Source organism: Spea bombifrons, chromosome 5, assembly GCF_027358695.1.
Source record: "Spea bombifrons isolate aSpeBom1 chromosome 5, aSpeBom1.2.pri, whole genome shotgun sequence".
Classification (NCBI taxonomy): Eukaryota; Metazoa; Chordata; class Amphibia; order Anura; family Pelobatidae; genus Spea; species Spea bombifrons.
The window spans coordinates 89,051,287-89,072,256 of record NC_071091.1 but is presented as its reverse complement, the minus strand read 5'-3'; the positions used below and the strand labels follow the sequence as shown (position 1 = coordinate 89,072,256).

At 34.7% G+C, this 20,970-nt stretch overlaps 1 protein-coding gene across 14 annotated transcripts in view; it reads left to right on the top strand.

The window, feature by feature from the left end:
- The first annotated feature begins 273 nt into the window (after nucleotides 1-273).
- Nucleotides 274-20,970, top strand: part of EYA1 (EYA transcriptional coactivator and phosphatase 1) — a 49,149-nt gene continuing 28,452 nt past the window's right edge. For 2 of the 14 annotated variants that reach the window (XM_053466898.1, XM_053466897.1), the window contains exons 1-8: nucleotides 5,367-5,562; nucleotides 7,635-7,762; nucleotides 9,950-10,015; nucleotides 12,954-13,031; nucleotides 13,677-13,743; nucleotides 14,117-14,259; nucleotides 16,653-16,790; nucleotides 20,737-20,819. In XM_053466898.1, coding sequence (XP_053322873.1) covers nucleotides 7,639-7,762; nucleotides 9,950-10,015; nucleotides 12,954-13,031; nucleotides 13,677-13,743; nucleotides 14,117-14,259; nucleotides 16,653-16,790; nucleotides 20,737-20,819 — 699 coding nt within the window. In that variant the 5' untranslated portion in view covers nucleotides 5,367-5,562; nucleotides 7,635-7,638. Of the gene's footprint in view, nucleotides 586-5,366; nucleotides 5,563-7,634; nucleotides 7,763-9,949; nucleotides 10,016-10,441; nucleotides 10,542-12,953; nucleotides 13,032-13,676; nucleotides 13,744-14,113; nucleotides 14,260-16,652; nucleotides 16,791-20,736; nucleotides 20,820-20,970 lie in introns of those variants that run through there. The other 12 variants (XM_053466900.1, XM_053466899.1, XM_053466896.1 and 9 more) reach the window with 7 other exon arrangements.

The window sequence follows — 20,970 nt, the reverse complement described above, 5'->3', positions numbered from 1 at the left end:
CAATTTTCTGAAGTTGCAAGGTTGGATCAGACAGTAGTAGCTCAGCATTCATCACTATTGTTCTACTTAAACCAATAAGGTCTGAACAAGAGAATCACTGTGGTTTGCTTCCCCAAAACAAAAAAAAAAGCCCTCTAGCTACATGGGCTGATCTACCAGAGAAACCAAACAAATAGGAGGGAAGCCTATTCACATTCTTTGTTTAAGGCTCACAGATATTATCTGTATTTACTGTGGAAGGAGCTCTCTTCTCAAAAAGTGACTTGGGAGTAAAGGCTGATGGGGCTGATGCTACGTTACGGGCAGCCTTCCACTGCCAGCGCCTGCTGCAAGTTTTTCTACTAGCATTCATCCTTGGAAGTGTTCTTCCCCCCTTCTCCCTCCCAGAAACTCGGGCTTCAGAGCCTGGGACTTTAATCAGGCATTTCTTTCCTTCTGTAATCTGGTTTTGCCTTAAAGAAAGCGGACACTTCAGCTCTGATGTTCGGTTCAGAACCTTTTGAAAGCCAAACCCTTCAGAGTCCAACTTGTTAAGGAGTTACTGAATGTGAAGAAGGAGAAACATTATTGACAGTCATCATAACTGTGAGTATATTGACATCAGGAAGAGTAACTTTTTTTAATAATAAATAAAATGTATTTTGGTGTAAAAGAAAAACACTACATTTAGTTTATCTCTCTGCAGTGCCAGTGGGAAGTCTGCTTTCTCTGTGCATTATTAATAATGTGATTTTTTTTAGTTTTGAGGAATAGTAAAACTGTAAAAATATAACATAATTGTTTAAAATAAATAAAAAGAATATGTCTGAATTATTGCTTAAAAAAAAAATCAAGAGTATAAATGCTTAGGCCAAATTTCCTAGTAATAGGTTATCTCTTTATTTAGAGCATAATTAGTTCATCTGGTCCCTTTTAGTGAAAATATTAATAGAATATCAGCTAGTGTTGATGTTTAATTTATTGTTTAATTACATTTCTTTTCACTATTCTCAGCATTTATCAATAGTCCAATATTGAAAACATAACTTGTTAGCACATTTTTTATTTAATGCACACCTATGTATTGTACACACCTACTCTATATATTTTTCATATTTTGCATCTTATTTTTTATTTATTTATATTTTTGTTGGCATGTATATAACGCCAGGATATAAATAACCACCATTTAAAATGTCATTTGATTTTTAAAAAGTGGACGTAGAAAACATTTTACGAAAAATAAGGATGATATCATGCTATAAGTGTGTATACGCATATATACAACTTGGCAGAAAGGTATTTTTATGCTAGCAACATAAACTTTGATTAAATAAAAAAAAACATAACTAGCTTATAAATTAAATTCCTTATACGTCCCAAAAAATGTAGAAAACGTATCAAACTTTAATTGGTAATTTTTGGTTTTATTAGGCAATTTAGTATTGTCTTTATGCTGAAGCTGAATTTTTCATTTTTTTCTAAAATATCTATTTTTTAAATGCTGTAGTGAAGTAGGTGTCTGATAAGTATAACAATGCCAGTATGTATTTTAGTAATTATTCTCTAAAACAACCTATTTTTATTTGTAAGCTGTTAAACCTGCTAGAATAATATTTTCTGTTATAAATGGTAGGACATGTTTTTTCTTTTTCCAATATCTTCATATAAACTAATTTAAATCTTTGAAAATTACTCTGCTCTGGTCTGTTTTCTTTGGAAAGATTAAAACTACAACTCAACAAAAATGTCTATCACATCAGCTGAATTTATTTTGATAAGGCTGATACTTCCAACTCGAAAACATTCATTGCCTTGGAAAAAAAAATGTTTTAAATTATAGTCATTTTATAAAAATTGCTTTAAGTAAGCAAAAATACAAGGCTTAGAAAAACCCATAATTTACATAGATTCTGTTTTTGCTTTGAGATTTAAAATCCGTTCCCATCTACGATTAATGTTACACTGAACATTATTAACTTTTTTGGCTTTACACAGGCACTGCTGTCAGATTTTGTAATTTCACAAAGTATAATAAACAATATAAGAGTCATGAATTTTTTCCCCCGCATCCTGAGCTCTGTGGTAGGGAAAATGTGAGAAAATCTAAACCTTAAAATCTTGTTTGATGATCCTGAGACGCAAGTCTGCCTTCTGGAAATCATTTTTTTGTAGGCTGAAGAGCATGGTATTAACAGATTTAATGTGGCCATTCAATGGATTGCTCGGATACTGGGTAACGTTTAACTCTTACAATCCTATGAGGCTTTTCCACAAACTGCATGACACATTGCAGGTATAATTCCTTCCAATCCTGCATAGGTTAATGAAAGTAAAAGTCTGTGTCACCAATCAGCGAAAATCTACATCTGTGAAGAATTATATGTTTAATTACATAAAACAGGCAACTTAAAGATCCTCATTAACTAATCAGAACTTGTATGTGCTAGCCCTAAATATACTTCAGAGGAATCGGCTCTTGTTTTTCATTGAATGCCATGAGAAAGTGTCAGTGACTGCTTGTGTCCCATATAGTTGTTATATTAATCCAGAAACAACCCAAAAAAATATTTTTGTATTATTTGTATTTTTTACACACCGAATATATGACATCAGGCTTTTTTAGCACCAAAAAATCGACAAAACCTGTGTTATGTCATTTGGGCTAGTAACAAAGTGGAAATGTTCCATTCGTCTATCACTTATCAACCTTAAGTGTGGGATTCCTTTAGAATAACACATACAGTGGTGAAAAAAAAATAAATGTCAGCACTAAGCAGAGATGTATTTTCCTTGTCTCATTTTTTCCCCCCCTTTTCCTTTTTCAACATCATAATTTTTTTACCACGGATGTTGATAGAGCAGGGAAAAGGAGAAAAAAAAATCATGTGAAGTGTAGCATTTTGTAAACTGTAACTAATTTGACTCACATCTGTATCTAATTGTTGTCCGCTCTCAAATTCTTAGGACCCCATTTATTTTCTCTGGGCCACTATGTGGACTCAGCTGACCAGCCTAAGTGAGGATTAGTTATCTTAAAGTTATTTTGATTAAGGAGTCATTTCTTCATAATTTGGTAACACAGAACATATGGGTTTAAATACAAATAAATCACTTGACTTTTTTTGTATAGTTTTTATACACCTAAATACAGATATCCCGTACCTAGTGTTAGGGGTCACGTCAATTCACTTTTCATGGTTAAATGAAATTGTAGTGATATAATATGCAGGTCTGTGTGGCAATCACACGTTTTAATATACAGGTGACAGAAATATGATTTAGCAAATAGCTTTGAGATATTTTAGTGCACAGGATTTGGAACAAGATGGATGAGAAGGCCACTGAAATTATTTTGAAGGCATCCTTACATTTAAGATAAAAAATGTACTTATTTTAAGTTAAAATTATTACATGTTATTTAGAAAGTCTTAGGGGATCGTAGCACTATTACAATATCGCAGTGAAAATTAACAAAAATATTAACAGTGGCAATATACATAATTGGCATACAGATGGAGAAGAGGGCCTTGCTCTTGTGAGCTTATAGTCTATTAGCATTTATTTTTCTTGAAATTCTGTTTCTAAATGCTGTATTCTTAGATTAATATGACCTTATTAGTCTGCATGGTTGTGAATTATAAGGCTGCAATATCACCAGTTAACCTATAAGGTCTTGTGTACTATTCAGCATTGCATCAACACGTTAGAAAGTCTATTAACTAAATACACTCAGAATATGCCTCTTCCCTCAGTTAAGTAAAGGATGCCATCAGTCATGACTAAATATATTTTTAATGCAGAAAATTCAAATAAATATATATGTATGCCAATATTTGTTCCAGAATATTCAAATTGTTTTAAGGATAAACCCAGTACAAATATTTTACCTATGACAGACCATATTTCGCAGAAAGATAATTGATATAACATTGAAGTGTTTGTTAATATTAAATTCTCATTAAAATGTATTGAAAGGGTTCAGTCTTATTTGCTAGTGTTAGATTACCGCACCAATTTATTGTGTCACACACGCTAATGAAGCATTGTTATATCCTTTTAATGTTCCCAGGGTTATGTTTTCTTTAGCAAGTTGTATCTGCAGGCCATATTGTTTTGGCTTCTACATTACAAGTTATAATTGCCTCTGTGAATAAGGCAGAAATGTCTTCTCCCGTGGTTTACTAAAACTTGACGACTTGTGTTTTATTTTCCTTTCGACTGTTTAAAGAATAGCATCTGTGAAAGACAAAAAACAGACACAGAAGTGAAATTTGCTCAACTGGTTATGTTGCACTTAAAATGCCTCATCTCTATCCTTTTGTGTTGTGATCATCAAAGAGATCTCAGTTCATTCAGGTTGAGTGAAAATGCACATCAAAGTTTTTCGATGCAGACCTTTCTGTTGTGAAGTGTTTGTTGCTGGTTTCAAGTCTTTTAAAACCTTTCTTCACCTGGATTTTTATCACCTGTCTACAGTAGGCCTAGTAACACTGTGGACCATGAGCTGTCTTGGCACTAGGCTTTGTGACCTCTTCAGCCAGCCAATGTATGGTTGTGTATGATGGATGGTACCACAAAAGCCGTATTGCAACAACAGCTGGCTGAGGAACAATCTTTGGATATACATATGTTCTCATAGCAGAAGCTATATGTGTCTGCTTTGGGCTCGTAAATAATAATATTAGTACCTTTTCCAACAAACCTTCTCCAAACATATTTTTTGTCCAGCCACATATAACATGTTCTATAGACTTACTACAATCTGTATGTGGTAGAAATATTGACCCGCGCTGGCACGATTGTTTTGCTCTCTTAGTTTAAAAACACTTGCTGGAAAACTGCTGAAAGCTCTGATTAAACATCATAGAATTTTCAATTGTTTACATCACATTTCTGTGTTTACTCCAAAATGTGTGGTTTTCAGGTTTGTCTAGTTAGTATTTAAAAAAGAGGGCTACTGTAAAAAGGATAATTCCGGTTTTCCTGAGCAATCCAGAAACCAGTTGTGCTGAAATTAAAATGCCTACTAACAAATCGAGGAAACTCAAGTTGATAAGATTAGGACACAGTCAAGAGTTAAAGTGTGGAAGGGGGATGTATTTCATCCAGTGATAACAGAAGATGAAAGATTCTTTGAGGATGCTGCTGTGGGTTTAATGGTTTAGATACTTCTCTTCCACATGCGTATTCCTTTAATAGCTACCTTTTCCAAGCACCTTGTCTTAACTACCTTACAAAAACTGCTTTGCATGTTGATTGGGGGAGGGGTAATCCATTTTGCAGCTGTCATAGGCCAATGATGAATCACTATCCCTGCCATTTGGCTGCCTTCCCCCTGACGGGGAGAAAGAGGAGGAGAACAGCAGGGAGAATCCACAGTTGAGAGTCCTAACAATATGACTTTCCTGCAACAGTGTCCTCTTCTGCATTTGGTCACACTAACATTAGGCTAACGATATTGCCATCCTGCCACAAATTCCGACTAAGAGTGGGTTTGCCACTAACAAAGCCTTCATTTTGTAACTCATAGGTGCAACAACCTCAGACCTGTTCAGATGTTGCTGTTTCCCCAAATCACAGGTAAGGAAAACCACCTTGTCTTCCATAACAAATGATCGTTGATAATGTTCTAGGTGTAACAGGACAGAAGCCTGATATTTAAGTATCAGTTCTACGGGCTTTTACGTCAAATATAATTGTGTGGGGATTTATGTTTCTAAACTCTAAAAAAGTTTATATATATATATATATATAATAGTCTTACCAATTTTTTCTTTGTTTTTCTGTTTTGTTCAGTGATCTCTTTTATTTTATTATTCTATATTTACTTCTTGAAGGTGGTTCCATGAGATCCTGATTATTTCTGTAATTAGATCAGTTTTAGGTTTAAGTATGCCATCAATATAATATATACACGTGTAACTCCCCTTGAACCGTAACTCCGCAACTGTGCACTGTTTTTTAAATGCCTTAGTCTTATTGTGTAATGTGAGTAGTGGGAATGCCACATATTTGTAAGTTAAAATGTTGTAAAACTGTCCCCGTGCATTACGTGTACAAAAAGGAACAGTTTTTCCTTTTACGTGAATTGATCATTTGCACATACAATGTGAACTATGTCGTGGCAATGGTTTGGTGTAAATTATTTTAAACTCAAAGTTATAATTAGCATGACATATTCTAATTGCTATAAATAGACAGAAAACATCATTAACCTTTACAAAAAAGTGCTTCCTCCCATAAGATTAACACACACATTTTGTAAATTAAAAATAATAGTATTTATTAGCCAATATATTATAAATTGTTATATTTGCATATTTATCTTAATGTCTACTGTCATTGTAATGTTATTTTTTAATGCATATCTCTAATCTAGAAACAATGAGGGTAGATACATTTGAATTCACTAGCATTAAAGTTGTAAAATATTAATAAATTATTAGCATTTATTTTAAAAGTACTAAAATATCTAAAACGACTATTTTTTGGTGTGCTATGAACAGAAATTATGCATTTAACATCATGTTTGAGCACGTTTTATAAAAATACATATTCTAGAATAATTATTTACAGCTAATAATCGTTTTTCGTGGGCTGTTTGGAATAATTTATTTCTCGAATTCCGAGATGATAATATGACGTGCTTTCTCTCGAAACGCATTGTTATCTGCGGTCTTTACCTAAGTGACAGCTGAGCTACCCAACAGTGCTAAAGCAAACTAAAGCCAGTACGGATCCCCTGTATGTTGGCTTTATCCATTTAGAATTGGCCACGCTTTATGTAATCCTCAGAGCAAACAACCAGCAGACATAATAATGTTTAATGCTGCGTTTGCTTCAACGGAAACTGGGGAACAATTAACTGGTTTGCCAGAGTAAACATGTGCATCATGAATGCCTCATTCCCAGTCAGAGGACTACAACCTAACATCAATGGCTTCAAGTGTTTGTCGACCCTTTAAGTACAATTGAAAGATAAATCATGGGAGGCTGTGGGTGCTGAGTGCTAATAATAGTAAATTGTTTACTCTAATATGTTGATAATGTCAATTACTATCCAGATTAGAAAGAAGGGAGGAATAATGATTGAACCATAATCTGTTTGTACAAATTCAATATGGTTTCACATTAGTCACACATAAATAGTCTCTGTGACATCAAAGGCTTATTTTCCTCCTGGCGTATTGCTAACATGCACTTAAAACTGGTTGGCGTTTCTGAAGTATCGTTTAATATGATTGGCCCTATCGTGCTGATTAGATTACATTAAATAATGTTACCGTTTTGTGAACCTACAGTGTGATTAAAGAAATGTTGCAAGGCATTAAACAAATCTCTGCGTGGTATTGAATAATGAATGGACGCAAAGCAGATGTTTACTACACGTGTAGCTAGGCCTAGTTGTACCAGCAGTAGATCGTTTAAACAGCACAGCCTTTTATGCTCAATTAGGGTTGCCTTGATTATATTCTTAGAAGGATTCACCAACATGCTCTGGAAAGAATAGGATACACTTGAAGGAAATCTGATTACTTCCATACCTTGTGCACCATGTAGACTATATTGTGTTCTGATGTTTAACACACAAGGATCTTAATATTTCAACTGTGGTACTCTGCTCCAAAGTGAAATTTGGTTCCACGTTGCAGGTCTATGGAAATGCAGGATCTAGCAAGTCCACAGAGTCGTCTTAGTGGTAACAGTGATTCTCCAGGCGGTCCAAGCCTTGATAACTCTCACATCAACAACAATTCCATGACACCAAATGGCACAGAGGGTAAGTTACAGTAAACCTGTTCTTTTCTCCAAATTAAAATGTATTTTATATAGCTACTAGGACTTATCTGTTTTTTTGTAATTTTCAGAAATAATTCATGGATAAGCGTGATCTGTGCAAAATTATAATATATATATATATATATGAGTTAGGATTTAGGAATGCTTTTCTAAAGAATATAATTTTTATGTATTTGTGCTTTATTAGCATAGTCCATCACGTGCAAGTGTTTAATAAGAATACATTCAGTCTGTTCAGCTAAATCAGCTTGATCCCATAGAGCTTACAATCAAACTATATTGTAATTATAATTACAAAGTAATTACTAAGAATCTTGTTAATATCAGGTTGGTATTCAAGTCACTCAATTGTAAGGCAATTAACGGCTTCCCGTTTGAAAATGTTATATTTATTAATTGAGTTTGTTGTCTGTTATCATCCTGTTGGGGATAGGCTTTAACAAACTAGTCATAAATACCAGTAACATGAAATAATTAATAGGCAGTGTTTTTAATCAATTCAGGGTTTTACAGGGATAATAGACTGTCACAAGGAAGGTTGTTTATTTTTTTATTTTAATGTTAGATTTCAGTGACCAAAGCTTCATTGAATAGTTGTGGATCATTAAGTACTGATTTAAAAAGGTCAGGATTACCATGAGAGTCTTTAACCTCATCACTACAGGGGTCCATTAATACATTTAATATGTTTAGGTGTTTGCTTTTTTATGGTGCCCTGGAAGTGTCCCCAACTCATTATTACTCATGAGACACTCATGAGTATTTTAATCCTACGTCATGGCTATGAACATATTTTGTCCCAGATGAATATGATCATGGACACATTTTGTATTTTTACATTGTATGTAATGCATTTGTTTATCTTCAGGTAACGTTTGTAATGTATTTTTAAATCTTTTATTAAAAGAATAATATGGAAGTTTTGAAACGAAAAGAGAACGTGGCATTTCTACAGTAAACTGCTATTTCATAACCTGTGGCTGAAATTCACAATATAACAACCACATGCTTTGCTTTGAACCTATTATTCTCATTCTTGTAATAAAATATGTATTTCAAGAAACGCAATCGACAAAATTATTATCTTGCGTTGTTTGGCATGCTTCATTTAAAATTGACAAATGTTAGGTTTCTATAGGATATATATAGGATATATGCATTACAATAGATAAACAGGTATATGCAAGTTTCATAAAGCTTTGGCAGAGCATACAATAATTTATATATATATATATGTATTACTGTTCATTGGTTTGTGGGACGCCATTTTCCCTTGCACACATAACTTCCTGATCTCTCTAATGCTTTAAAACAAAGCATTCTAGAAAAAAGTTGCAAAAGGTATTTCCAAACTTGCTGTTTGTATTTTAGTACCTTTAATTACACTATCTTTTAAATCTCAGTAAATCTAAGCAAATTTAAAGTAACTACCCACTGTTATGTAAAGTCGTATACGCTGATTTTACTTTGGTTGTCTTCACCTACTGTTTCTCTTAACTTAACCTTAAATGACATATGGTAAATATAAGAAAATCAGGTTTGTAACGTGTTACATCAAATTTTGACGACAACTAAGAACATCCATGAAGTTCAATAGTCAATTATTTTAAAACAGGTGGCATTTGATTAGAAACCCCAAAGTTGGTCAATATGGATTATGGTAACTGTGATGTATAAATATTGAAAATGCGAAGAACATTTCTCAGGTTGCATTTATTCCATTAGAACAGATATAAATACATAGAAATTATTTACTCTAGTATTTTTGCATCGTTGCAAAAAGTAAATTTTTACTGTGATTATTAGAAGGAGCTTATATATAAAAATGTCATAGATATACGGTAATATAAAGCATGAAAAAATATAATTATATTTTCTCAGCCAGCAGAAAGACTTATTGGCCGGGAAAAGTTACCTGTCATCTCAATAATAGGTACAGGGAAAACCTTCAACTCACATAATGAGAATCCAGTGTTTATCCTGAGACACTCACTTTTTAAATGCATTTCTTTGAACTAATCACTGGTAGCTTCCCTTCCAGAGAAACCAGAAGAGGAGTGAAAGCGTATTAAGATATGACCATGTATCACTGAGATTAAAAAAAGTTTTCTTTAAGATATGTTTGAAATGATGCCGATGGGTTCTTTTGTTTGCGTTTTCCCTTTAGGGGACAACATGACTCTTCTGAACACTGCAGACTGGCTGCTAAGTGCCAATACGCAGACCTCTGCAGGTTTGTTCGTTTTTTATGAACCAACATTGAAAAATACGTGAATTGTGTTATATTTCTGTATATCAGATAGGCCTTGGCACCAATTGTGTGTTTACATGATTAGTATGTCGTATTTCTGAAGGTTCTTGTTGTACTTGGAGGCACTTAAGACTTTTGGGCATTTTCAGATTGTGTGTAGGGGCACTGGTTCTTAACACATACGTCTATAGTCTTTATAGTCCAGTTCAGAGAGACGCAGTCTGCTACCATCCAGCAGTGACTTGTGGTGGATCATGGGACTTGTAGTCTGACAGTTGCTGGGGACCTGCAGGTTGCCCACATTTGAGAAAGGGTTTTAAAGATGAGTTAATTGGAAAAATGTTTTTGTGTTATGTCTTACTTTATTTTAAACATGCTGTTAATACATTTTTGATTGTTGTACTTGTAGACATTTTTCGAATCTTTCACTGAAGCAGCTAATACAGGTGTAAATACCTACGACTGTCCATGACTCCCAAGAGAAAGTGGCTTTAAATTTCACTGCATGGTGGGTCAAAACTATCCTTTTGTGGAATCTGACAATAAATGCGTCCACCAAATTAGGAGTTGTCTGCACTCCTGACAAACCAACCCCAACACATCTAAGAGCACTAGTCATCCATCCCTTTTTACATCAGTATGCAAGATACCTCAATGAATGGGGCAGGTGGTCAGGGATCTTTTCTGGGAGTGTGATCAACCTCCAATTAAGTCTCACTTAGGCCACCCCTTGATCCTTCCAGGGGCACCTCCTGAATGCACTCCTGTTTTATCTAATGCCAGTTCATGCCTCCCCTCCACCTTGGCTATTCCAGGACTTCACTTTCATACCGAACAACCTGTGAAAACTTATTCTACTTATTTTCTTGTTGCAAAAATACAGCTTTTAGACTTACTGTCTACCATAATAAAGCTGCTGTGTTGAAAATGGCATGTTATTTTTTTGTAAATCATTTAAGTTCACATCATTACTTTAGGAGCCCGAGGATAGTTATAAGACCATGATTGCTTCTGTTTATGTTGCCCTGGTAATTTGTGATCCTTGACATGCCACTATCAAGATTATATTTTAATATACTGTTATTTTTTAAAGCAGTGTTTTTATGTCACCCATCATCATGGCTTCTATTAGCATACGTCATATAATGCAAATCTGTAAGATAGTCTACAAGTTCTTAAGACTATTTCAGTGATGGAAAAATCAACCACATTGTCTTTCTAGCTACCATTTCTTCACATACAGTAAAGACAATTTTATTTTAAAATCATTGTTACAATGTAAACATCATGTCCCCTAGGTGACTACACATGTCTAAACGGGCTGGTCCATTAATTATGAAGAATTCCCCGCATTCATTGCATTGCTAAACATAGTAGTGCATTAAACAGAAACAATGTTAGACTCAAAACTAATTAGTCACAGGAAAAGACCATGTGTCCATATTGCACACCACTGATGGGTACCATGCTTATGCATATAGGTAATCATTTCTGCCTGTTGTTTTTTAGGGGTTTCTGAATTCAATCTGAGAGGATTTTTCCATTTAATATGTGTCATTGAACTTCTTTTCTGTGTCATACTCTGATACATCTAGGTCCTACATAGCCAAAGAAGCGTTAGTGGGTTTATCATGAGCCAACAATAATATCATTGAGTGAACGTGCCTTCAGTAGATGTGTTTCTGTCCTAGCAGAATATAGCTTATCTGTATCTGGTCCTACTGTCTTTATCAAAATTAATCTTTTATAAATCTTTTTTTATTCTTTTGTGGAATGGACTTCTCTCCTTCCATTTGTGAATTCTAATTTTGTATATATTACTATTTCTACCGCTATTAGTCTGTCTGACATAGAAATGACAGATAAGAGCTATGCCTCCCATGTCTTCCTGTTTTTCTCTGTTAAAGATTCAGAGATTAATCAGTCCTTGGTCGTGTCTTCGATTCAGGATAGTTTTATGCCTATCCCATGGATGTTTAAATTCCCTCACGTGGGGCCGTTTCATTTATCTACCACCCTGACTCTTTGGCTTATTTAACCCACCCCGGTATTATTCTGAAGCCATTAGCCACAAGCCAAGTTAGACATGGCAGATCTAAAACATCCCAATGTGTTACTTAGTAATAAAACAGTGATATTTTGTGCAAATTATACCTTTATATAAGCCTAGCAGTAATTCATTATTGAGTGTCCCTCTGCTTCTCCCCAAATGCAATTAAACTTGGCTAACCGAAGATTTCAGGAGAACCAATTATAGTACAAGTATTTTTGATTTTAGGAAGTTTTATTTTTGGAAGTCAGGCATATAAACTTTGGCATGTTATTAGCTTTTACAACTTGTTGACGCTGTAAATAACGTGATGGCAGTAAAATAGCTTGTTGCTATACTGTAGTGGTAGTTGTAATATATAGATTTTATTATTTCTTAGGCAAAAAAGTTCTGGCAAATAATAATTGAGCCATTTTTTTTGCAGTTTTTCTTCTGTATTTCTTAACAAATTTGCAATCCTATTTGGACACAATTCCTTTATCCGTATTATTGAGTGCCTCATTGATCCTTACTATATTGATTAGTGTTTATAATCAGTTATGGCTATGGCTGGTTGCATGTGGCAGACTCTATAGGAAAAGGCAATGCATCAGGCATTGAGTTATGCAGGTATGATCGCTCTAGGTGTATACAAGCCTGAGCTAAAGATCTCAGGCCATTAACAAGATGACTTGAGCATCTTTCTTGAAACTCTTTAACCTATCTCACTTTAGTACATCTCTCCCCATTACCGGCTTTATATCTAGTGTAGATGCAAACTTAAGTCCATTCTTCAAGACCTTCTTGTTTTAGCCTGTGTTTATCTTTGACAGCTTCATGAATTTTTCATCCAATTGTGTTGTGTTTATGTCTTTTTTTTTTCCTTTTCAGTTAAAACTGAGCCAATGAGCAGCGCTGATATTGCAGCTACGACTGCAGACGGTTCATTAGACAACTACTCAGGGTCAGGTAAGAGATGCATGTGGTTTCTCCAGGTTTTCTGTCTATTTTTCAGACTATGATATTTGGAATCATACAACGAAAGCATACGTATACCTTACATAGACATATAAGCATCAGGGGAATTGTTTTCACAAAAAAGAGGACAGCCAAGAATGATGCTACTATAATGCCAACATGTCTATGCCCATTCAGACATAATGTAATTAAAGACCTTAAAATACACACTTACCAGATTTTCTCTATTGTTTAACAATAGATTGGATTAGTTCATCTAAACTATAAAAACAAAAGACACGTGTCTGAGTAATTTTATAACTAAAAGACCAAACGATGAATCATTGTCACTCCCTTTCTCCATGTTGATTTATATTTAAGTATTTGGTGCACCAAATTAAAATTATGTACGTTTGCATTTTTTACCCAACATTTTTTTCTAATGGTTTCTTAAAATGACGATTAGTACACACAAGAGTGTGTGAAGTAAATTGGAAAGTGAACATTTCAGTGAAAATGCTCCATTTATAAGAATTAGAATGTTTTTTTTTATTCCTAAATGCTTTACCATTCCTTAACTATACCCTACTATGTTTAGTCTTTGTGTCTGTACAGGTGTTTAATTTTTAATTTCCTTTTTTTCCTGTCTACATGGAGTTATTGGAAACAGTGGATTTAGCCCAAGACAGACACACCAGTTTTCTCCACAAATATATCCATCCAAGTAAGATTTCATTTTCTATGCAATAATAAAACTATCAATTAATCCTATAACGCTATTATTTGTACGATTATACGTATTGCCATTCCATTCTCGGGAATGATTGTAATATCTTGCAATGCATCAATGTGGCCGCTCCTTCCTTAAGAATGCATTGGCAAATGTTTTGTGTAGGTCCCGAAGTTCGTTGAATACATACTGTAACCGGTATGATTAATTATCCGATATAATCTTTCTTCTAAAAATGATTTGCAATTGCCAAAATGGCCTAAAAATTTGAATAAAATTACTTAACTAATTACAGTGAAATGTTACAATACCATCTTTAATTTCCAATGCATTGTGTTTCTTTTTTGTTATTTTTCATAAATAGCAGAGCTTACCCACATATTCTGCCTACCCCTTCCTCCCAAACTATGGCTGCGTATGGTCAGACTCAGTTTCCGACGGGAATGCAACAAACAACAGCATATGCTGCATACCCCCAACCGGGACAGCCTTATGGAATCCCACCCTATGGTAAGCAGTCTGTCACACCCATTCAATGTGTCATTCTATGCATTCTTAAACAGCGCTATGTTGCTCATCCTGCTGGCATTCAGTGAGTTAAAAATAAAATCAGAAATCTATTTCTGTTCTAGATAGAGCTAAGGTCTGTGCTTTCAGGGTTTACAGAAATTCTGTGATATCAGCAAGCAACAGATTTGTATCAGAGAGGAACGGGACAGTTTGTGTGATTTGTTAGCCGAGCAGTACAAAGGCTGGGTATTTCGTAACAGAATACAGACTACATAAGTCTATTCACTAAAGGATGAGTCTACAGGAGAATTTGCAGGAGGATTGTGGTGTCAACGGCTTTACATCACTATACAATATGAAGGTCCAACCCCAGTGAGCTTTTGCTGCAGGAAGAGCTTGGCTTGCCCTTGATATTGCATTCAATCAGTGAGATTTCTTCCGCGTCTCTTGACCCATATATATTATACAGACGGCCAGCTAAGCTCTTCTTGCCGAAGAAACCTGCCAGTGTTGGTCCTTCATAATGAATAGTGAAGTGAGGGGCTAAAAATCACACTTCTCCTCCAGCAAACTCTCCTGCCAACTCTTCCTGCCAACTAGTCAAAGCATACGCCGCTGTGTCCTTAACAGTACTGACTTGCAACTCATGGTTAGTGCTGACCTTAGGGTTTCTAGTACTCTAAGTAACATATCTCCAATGCCCCAAATAAGCCTGTACTAGCTTGCTAATCATTTTAAAAGCAAATCACTACAGGTACAATCAATCTTTATTATTGTTTTTAGCTTTTTTTTTTTACATTTAGTTAATGGTTCTACTTTCTACTACAGCAAATCTGCGGCATGTTCCTTTATGTAGATGTGCTGACATTCACAAATGTATGTATGTATATTGTGCAAACATGTCTTTCCGTACTTGCTTTTAACACACAAGGGATTAAGGAAAGATCTGGACAAATCCCTAGAGACAAAAAGTCCTGACATTATAGTATAACTTTTCAGGGTATTAGCCATAGAACCTACTCTTCAACTCTTCTAAGAGATTTTTTTAAAAAAATGTACAAGATTTTGGTCGATGCCTGTGCGAGACACAACAGGAAATGAAGAAAAATGTGTTTGCTCCAGTTCATTCGGTTATAAGAATTGTAATTGCTACAAAACGTAACCTATATATGCGATTGTTTTAAATGGAAATAAATTATTATTTGTTTTATTTATTTATAGTTCCACATCTAACATCTTTAAATATATCAGCTATTTGTTTAATCACAATGTTGAGCACTAAAGTTTGCTGTAATGTTCACTACGGTTATAGTTGATTTATTGAATGCGGCTCATTATTTCATTACATAAAATTCAATTCTATTTCCATTTCCATTTTGGCCATTTGTGTCTAGACTGGATTTGATTGGATTGCACTTGGGCTTTTAGAATTTGAGTTTGTGATGAGTGATGAGTAAAAGCCTTGGAAAGTCATTTTTCCCGTCTAGAACGTAGATTCTAGGTTGCTTGATTATTTAAAATCACATCACACACACACACACACACACATATATACATAAATATATACATATATATATATATATATATAGATAGATAGATAGATAGATAGATAGATAGATAGATAGATAGATAGATAGATAGATAGATAGATAGATACACACAGACCCAAATTGATTTGGTAAAGATCCTTGCTACATTGTAACCCAGGATTAGATTCCGCCAATCCAATACAATGAAGCACTAACAATGTTTTCATGTAGGAAGCAATATTCATTTTTATATGTCTGAAGCCTAACTGCGATGAATTCTAGTTTTATCAGTTAAAAGACAGTTAAGTAAATCAGCTTACCATCTATGTTAGTGGATCACAACCCAGACACACTTTCTTCTATGTCTTCTGGTTGGAGGTTTTGCCAGGTCACGTCTTCAAATGTGTTGAAATACATAATATTTATGTTACTAATAGAATAATAATAATTAGTTTATTTCTCATGGTTTAATTAATATGACATCTGGTGATATGTTCTGCTGACACTACCATTAGTTGAGATGCTTATAAGACGGCTTTTCAAACTTTGCACCACAATAACATTTTATGGGTATCACCCTCCAAAGAATTGGGCAAGGAAAAAGGGCTTAAACACTGGAGAACTTCACTGTTCTGTATACCGACCCTTAATTATCTGGAGCATGTAGTTAAAACATTGGTATTCCAATACTAGTGTTTATTGGCAAAGATAAGCAATATCTGGAACTCCACTCTAATTATCCTCAGCCAGATACTAAATGACCATAGCAGCCAAAAAGCCAGGCGCTCCCTGTCTGTGCCCATTGTTCTTTTCTATATCTGCTGGTGTCTGGACACATGGATCTGATATCACAAACTGATTTAGGTGCATTATGGGCAGGAATCAAGACTGAAGGTGGATTACCGCAATCACAGTCACCAGGACAGACAGGATTTCTCAGCTACGCATCAAGCTTCAGTGCCCCCCAACCCGGACAAGCTCCATACAGTTATCAAATGCAAGGTAGGTAAAAGCTTAATTCATATATGTATAATTACTATTGTTATTATCAGTTTGCCTGTTAGACGTTAGCATGATCGTGCCTATTTGCATCAAATGTTTTATTTATTTTTTTCGGATTCCAAAAATAGTATTGGAACAGTGGAACTTTTTCTCATGTTTTTAAGTTGTTATTAAAAAATACAATATTTATGCATGTTTGTGTATGTATTTTATGTTTTAACAATAAATTGTTTTGCCTTGTTTACAATGAAAGTGCACGCTATGTTAAATGTGTAAAAATGGGCAGACTATATCGGCCGAATGATTCGTATTTGCCATCAAATTCTATATTTCTCTTTATTTCTTTATAAAATAGTAGAGAATTCCACAAGTTTCCTGAGTTTTTTGTTACTTTCCATCAAACTGAACTAGTGACGATTGCTGATGTCCTAATAACTAGGAGACACAGCACTTCTGTTTGGCAGCTCTTAATGTATATTGATTTTGTGCTTGTCAAAAAGAGGAGAGACGTCTTTCCCTTTGAACCGTTAGCTAAGCAACTGCAGTAGGGCTGGGGTAACCATCTGATACAAATTCCCTTAAGTGAGCACACTCTGCTTGATCTGCGTTACAGATGGTTGGAGTGAAAACACTTTATGGAGTTTGTAGAGGTGCCCTTCAGTTGCCCTGATAAAAAAAAAAAAAGTGCTTCTTGTAATTGGTTTTACTTTTCATATAGAACACGTTTTTCATTATGGAATTTTGCATAAAATTATATTTAAAAAAAAAAAAACCCATAAAACAGATTTTGTGGTTTTTACATTTATGTATGACGTAAATCTTCAATGTATGTAGTGTTTGTGTAGTACAGAAAAAAGTTGAGGATATTTTTACAAACTGGGAAAAAGACGCAATATAAACGGCTGTGTTTATTGTCCGTTTGTTTTGTAGGGCTTGCGTGGAACGTATACATTTTTTTCCAATCATATTGGCATACATCATTGAATTTTATATTAATTTTAAGGTTGATCTTATTTATTTTAAAATATATTAGCCTAGGTTGGATCTCTTATTTTCTGCCTTAAAGTTTGCCTAGCGGGGCCTTTTAATGAAAACGGATTTTTTTTTAAACCGGGGGGAATGTACTTTGTGCTTGTGTCTAATGGCCAGGAAAAGAGCAAGACGTTTTCAAAACAGTGCAAATGATGTCTGAACAGCAGCAAACATAGGAAGGGGAGAAGAAAAAAAAGGATGCAGGATTAAAAGCCCATCTGGCCTTCATAGAGTTTCCCCCAGTGGATTGCTTCAACTTCTGCCACATATATTGTACGCTGATGATAGACATAGCCCTTGGCAAGGAGGGCTGATTATAGAAAGCAAATGAACTTCTGTTCGAAATCTTAAAGTGCAATTTATGTTCTAAACCGACAGCCCAAAAATAGAAGTGCGCGTCCCCCCGAAATCTAGAGAATGTTGTGCTTTTGTGATCTGAGCTTAAAGCTTTTCACTCCTTATTTTATCACTTTCACTGCTAAAGAAGTAACATCGGATTGCAGAACGCGGTACCCCTGTGCTGAAATAGTAACGTGTAACTAGCCATTTAAAGGATCTCGCATTCCCTAAGCAAAAAAATATCCCGTGACTTTAAAAAAAAAGTGGCAGAAGGGCACAGTTGCTTTGTAGACATTTTTGCTGTGTCCTTATGCCAATGACGTTTAATGGGGCCACACATTAGCAATCTGTTTCAGGTTTGCTACGGTCTCTGTAATCTTCTCAGGATTTAGGGATAAGGAGAACACTGAATTAAAATCTTGTTCTCCGAACAGTACAAACGTTACGCCAAGCAAGGAATTTTAACTAAAATACTCTTTTTTTTTCTTCTTCTTCTTGTTTTCCTCTCTCTAAATTACTATGGCCTTTCAGAAGATTTATCAGGCTTAAAAATCATGAAGCTGAAAAGTCTATAATGCGTATATTTTGGTATGTTAGAATTAGTAAGGTAAAATGAACTTTAAAAAAAAACATATTTAATAAAATTAGAAATATTTCAGCAATAAAAAGTTTGGGATAAATAATGTAAAGCAGACATAAATTGCAGAATGTGTTCATTCCTCCTTATTACAGTGGTAAATATTAAATGTTTAGGTTTTAATTAAGACGTTATCTTCAAATGAAACATTTGTACCTAAACGACTAAAATATTCCAGATTGTACATGGTCAAGAGATTGTTTTTTGTGAAATATTGGAGATTCCCATGTGCTAAGTCAATTTCATGTCTCAGAACAACAAGTTCATATAACACGATGAGCCTAGAAATCTATATGTAGTTCATACAGCCAGTTGGAATAGCCCGTGACATCTAACAAATAAAGACGTATCGGCAGGATGTTTGAGATTTGTTTTGCTAAGAATTTTGTATCCAGTTTTTTTGGCCCCCAAGGCTTCTTTTCAATACAATGATTTTGTTATTAGGGCTATTTGGGATTTTTTTTCTCTTTTTAACCTTTTGGGTGACCGAAAGTGCTAAGCCTTCATGGCGTTCTGTGTTTCCTCTAATTAAGTTTAGAACATAGTTGACAACACGCAGCGATAGAAGCTTGCCTAATTCACATTTTATGTTTGTGCTCATTACAATCTGTTTCTTCATCTGAAAATGGTCCAAAGACGATGTCATAGTGGACTCAGATTGCAAATATTTGATTTTTCTGTTGTTTTTGTTTTACTCTTACCAAAATACTGATAGATGAACATTTTTACATTTATAACAAAACTGCAATTTTTGTTGTATTAGCTTTTTTGTGTCCTATAAGAGGGGCTGTTTATGGTTACTATTCCAGAGTTAAAAGGTTAATTTTAAAACATGTTAAGAATTGGATTATTTTACGCGGATATCACTATAGCAATAGTACAAAGCAGTTGTGGAAAATGTATTATTTCATTATCACCTCCCTCGTGTTTTTGGATTGTTCTGAAACGAAGTAATTTAACTGCATTGTCAAGTGGCTTAATATAAATCAACAAATATTTAAGTCCGGCTGTATATAGTATAATCATATGTTTCATTTTTCTGGATAGATAATATAAACCAGCAGCCATATGCAAGTGAGGAAGCCCAAGTATCATTGGGTAAGGAGTTAACAAGTGACGCACCTTGGGTCCATATCTGTATGTCGTTGTATGGAATTCTTAAAGTGCATCGGAAACTTTTTTTTAAATTGAGAACTTTTTTTTAATATGCGTGTGTTTTTCTGTATAATGTTGACATCTCAATGATCACAAAAGCTACTTCAATTTTGATAAGTAAGTTCAGTTGGTCTTTGGAGAAATACGCATTCCAAACAGTCTGTGAGTTGCAACCAGTAGCTTTAGCTTCCCTGGGGTGGTGGTGTGGGGGAGGGTAAAACAGGCTGCTACTAAGCTTTTTTAAGATTTCTGATTTTCTAGATCAATTATTACAGTCACCACCTTAAATGCCAACTTTTTCTATTTGTCTTCCCTTTCTTTAGATGAGAGGAAAGGCCGTGTGCCATTAAGTGTACATGGGATAGGTATATTGTTATTTTAAGTTTAAGACAAGGCTATGGACTGATTAAGGATTGCGTCTTTACATCATGAAAATCAGGCAGACTAGATGGGCTGAATGGGTTTTATCTGCTGTCGATTTCTATGCTTCTATGTCTCGGTAATAATATTGTATGGTTCTTTATGGCTTTCACACCTGATGTATTATTCCCAATTGTATAATGCCTATTACCGATGCATTTATTCTCGTTGGTCGGTCCTGAGTTTGTTAACGTGTTTCTTTAGAAGTGGCCTCATGACTTTTTAATCAGTGTTTTGTTTTTGATAGCATTGCCGCTTTTCTCCGTGGCTTCTGAAGTACACATGGAGCCTATTGATGCTTCATTCTGGGAGGTCTACGTACACTTTTCAGTAATTTGAAGCATTTTTCTCATTTCATTTCAGGGAGCAGCTTTACCACCACATCAGGGATCTATGCAGGAAGCAATTCACTCACAAATTCAACTGGATTTAATAGTTCCCAGCAGGTAAATGCCAGAAAAACAAGACTATTTCATTTATATACAAGTCTTCTGTTCTGTCTTCCAAGAGCTCATGCTGTAGTCTTCATCCTGTTTTCCGGAGTCAGCGAGTGTGTTAAAAAGTCAAATTCTTTATTTCAGCAGACAACAGAGGAAC